The sequence below is a fragment of the Varanus komodoensis genome, unplaced genomic scaffold (assembly GCF_004798865.1).
Source record: "Varanus komodoensis strain SLA01 unplaced genomic scaffold, ASM479886v1 scaffold71, whole genome shotgun sequence".
NCBI classification, from domain to species: Eukaryota; Metazoa; Chordata; class Lepidosauria; order Squamata; family Varanidae; genus Varanus; species Varanus komodoensis.
Window position 1 is genome coordinate 377,869 of NW_025336360.1, and position 1,619 is coordinate 379,487.

The 1,619-nt window shown below is 52.8% G+C and overlaps 1 protein-coding gene across 1 annotated transcript in view; it reads right to left on the reverse strand.

Annotated features, from left to right (window-relative positions):
• The window catches only part of LOC123034709 (kelch-like protein 40a), a 12,135-nt gene extending 11,257 nt beyond the window's left edge, over window positions 1–878 (reverse strand). The window contains exon 1 of the mRNA XM_044452296.1: window positions 689–878. Within this exon, the coding sequence (XP_044308231.1) occupies window positions 689–764 (76 nt within the window). The 5' untranslated portion in view covers window positions 765–878. The remainder of the gene's footprint in view (window positions 1–688) is intronic.
• Window positions 879–1,619: the final 741 nt, after the last annotated feature.

Genomic DNA, 1,619 nt, shown 5'->3' on the forward strand with positions numbered 1-1,619 from the left:
GTAATGAGGGGCCCAAAACTGAGCACAATACTCCAGTTGCGGGCACCTCATTACAGGAAGGATATAGCCAGGTTAGAGTCAGTGCAGCGTAGGGCTACAAGGTTGGTGGCCGGTTTGCAGGGGATGCCGTATGAGGTGAGACTGAGGGAACTGGGTCTCTTCAGCCTGGAGAAGAGGAGACTCAGAGGGGACCTGTTGGCGACATACAGGTATGTGAGGGGGTGTCACACAGAGGTGGGTAGAGGCCTGTTCTCCCCTGCAGAGGAAGGCAGGACGTGCTCGAATGGAGCAAAGCTCAGGGAGCCAAGGTTCTATTTGGATGCCAGGAAGCACTTCCTGACAGTTGGGACCCCGAGGGTGTGGAATGGGCTTCCACGGGAGGTGGTTGAGGCCCCATTGGTGCGGGTGTCCAAGGATAGGCTGGACGTCCACATGGTGGGCATGTCGTGAGTGGAGCTGGCTGGTGCCGGGGGTCAGACTAGATGGCCCAGGAGGCCCCTTCTGACTCGCTCTGTTTTCTATGTTTCTATGTGTTGAAGGCCTCTTCTGCCCAACGCCAGATTTGCTATGGGCAGAATCCCACAAGGTTGATTTTCCATAGGGAGATGGTTGGCTCCTGTGTGAACTGAATGCTGGACTAGAGAGACTCTTGTCTGACCCAAAACGTCTCAGCTCTTAGGTGACTTACCCTCCCGTATGTAGTGATCTAGAGGCTTAGGGTCTTCGTAAATGACATCCAAATCTCTGTCGAATAGTGACTCCATCACTGCATTCCAAACGGGTCCCACTGAGCAAAAAGGTCATTCCTGCTAGAAAAACAAAAAGAAGATGGCCCCCTGGCCAGCGCTAAGATCTCCGAATCAGGTGTCCCAAGGTATTGGGTTTGGGGCAGAGAGTTGCGTGCAAAGGTTCTCCGCCCTGCCTGAGCGATTCAAGATGGAGGAACTTTTCACAGAATTTCTCCTGCAGGCGGAGAAACTCTCCAACGGTTTCTTGAGGGTGAGGCTTGCCAATAGTGGTGGGATGTCTTTCCTTCCAAGGGAGCTTTTCCCACCGATTTCTGCTTTAGAATTGCCAGAGAGCTTTGGCTGTGAGGTAGTAGAGAAATGTGTTGTTGTTGTTGTTGTTGTGTTGTAAGGGGTAGTGGGGTTCACAATCTGGTCACTGTGTGATACCAAGTATGGAGGAAAGGAAGGAAGGAAGACCGACCGACCGACCTTCCAATTTCTGCACCTCATAAAATGGCCTGCTGTGAAATTTTGGCCCCGCCGTTGCTTAGGCTCTGTTCTGAACGGGAAAGCTGCACGGCACAAGGAAATAACGAATATCAGAAGAGACTTGCTGGACCATTTCAAAGCCCAGTTAGTCCCAGCTCCTCTTTCCACAGTGACCAGCCAGGTGTTTCCAGGAAGCTCATAAACAGGATGGGAATGCACTGGGCGCCCCTGCTATTCTTACCCCTCCCTAGCCAGCACACGGCACCCAAGGTATATCGTGCCTGAGGCTGGAAGTCCAGTTGGTGATCCTGGCCAACAGCCATTGATTTGTCCATCTCACCTAATTTTGCAGCTCATAACCTAGTCAGCTGCTAGCTGCCAGGCCAGGCCTCCCCCGAGGCA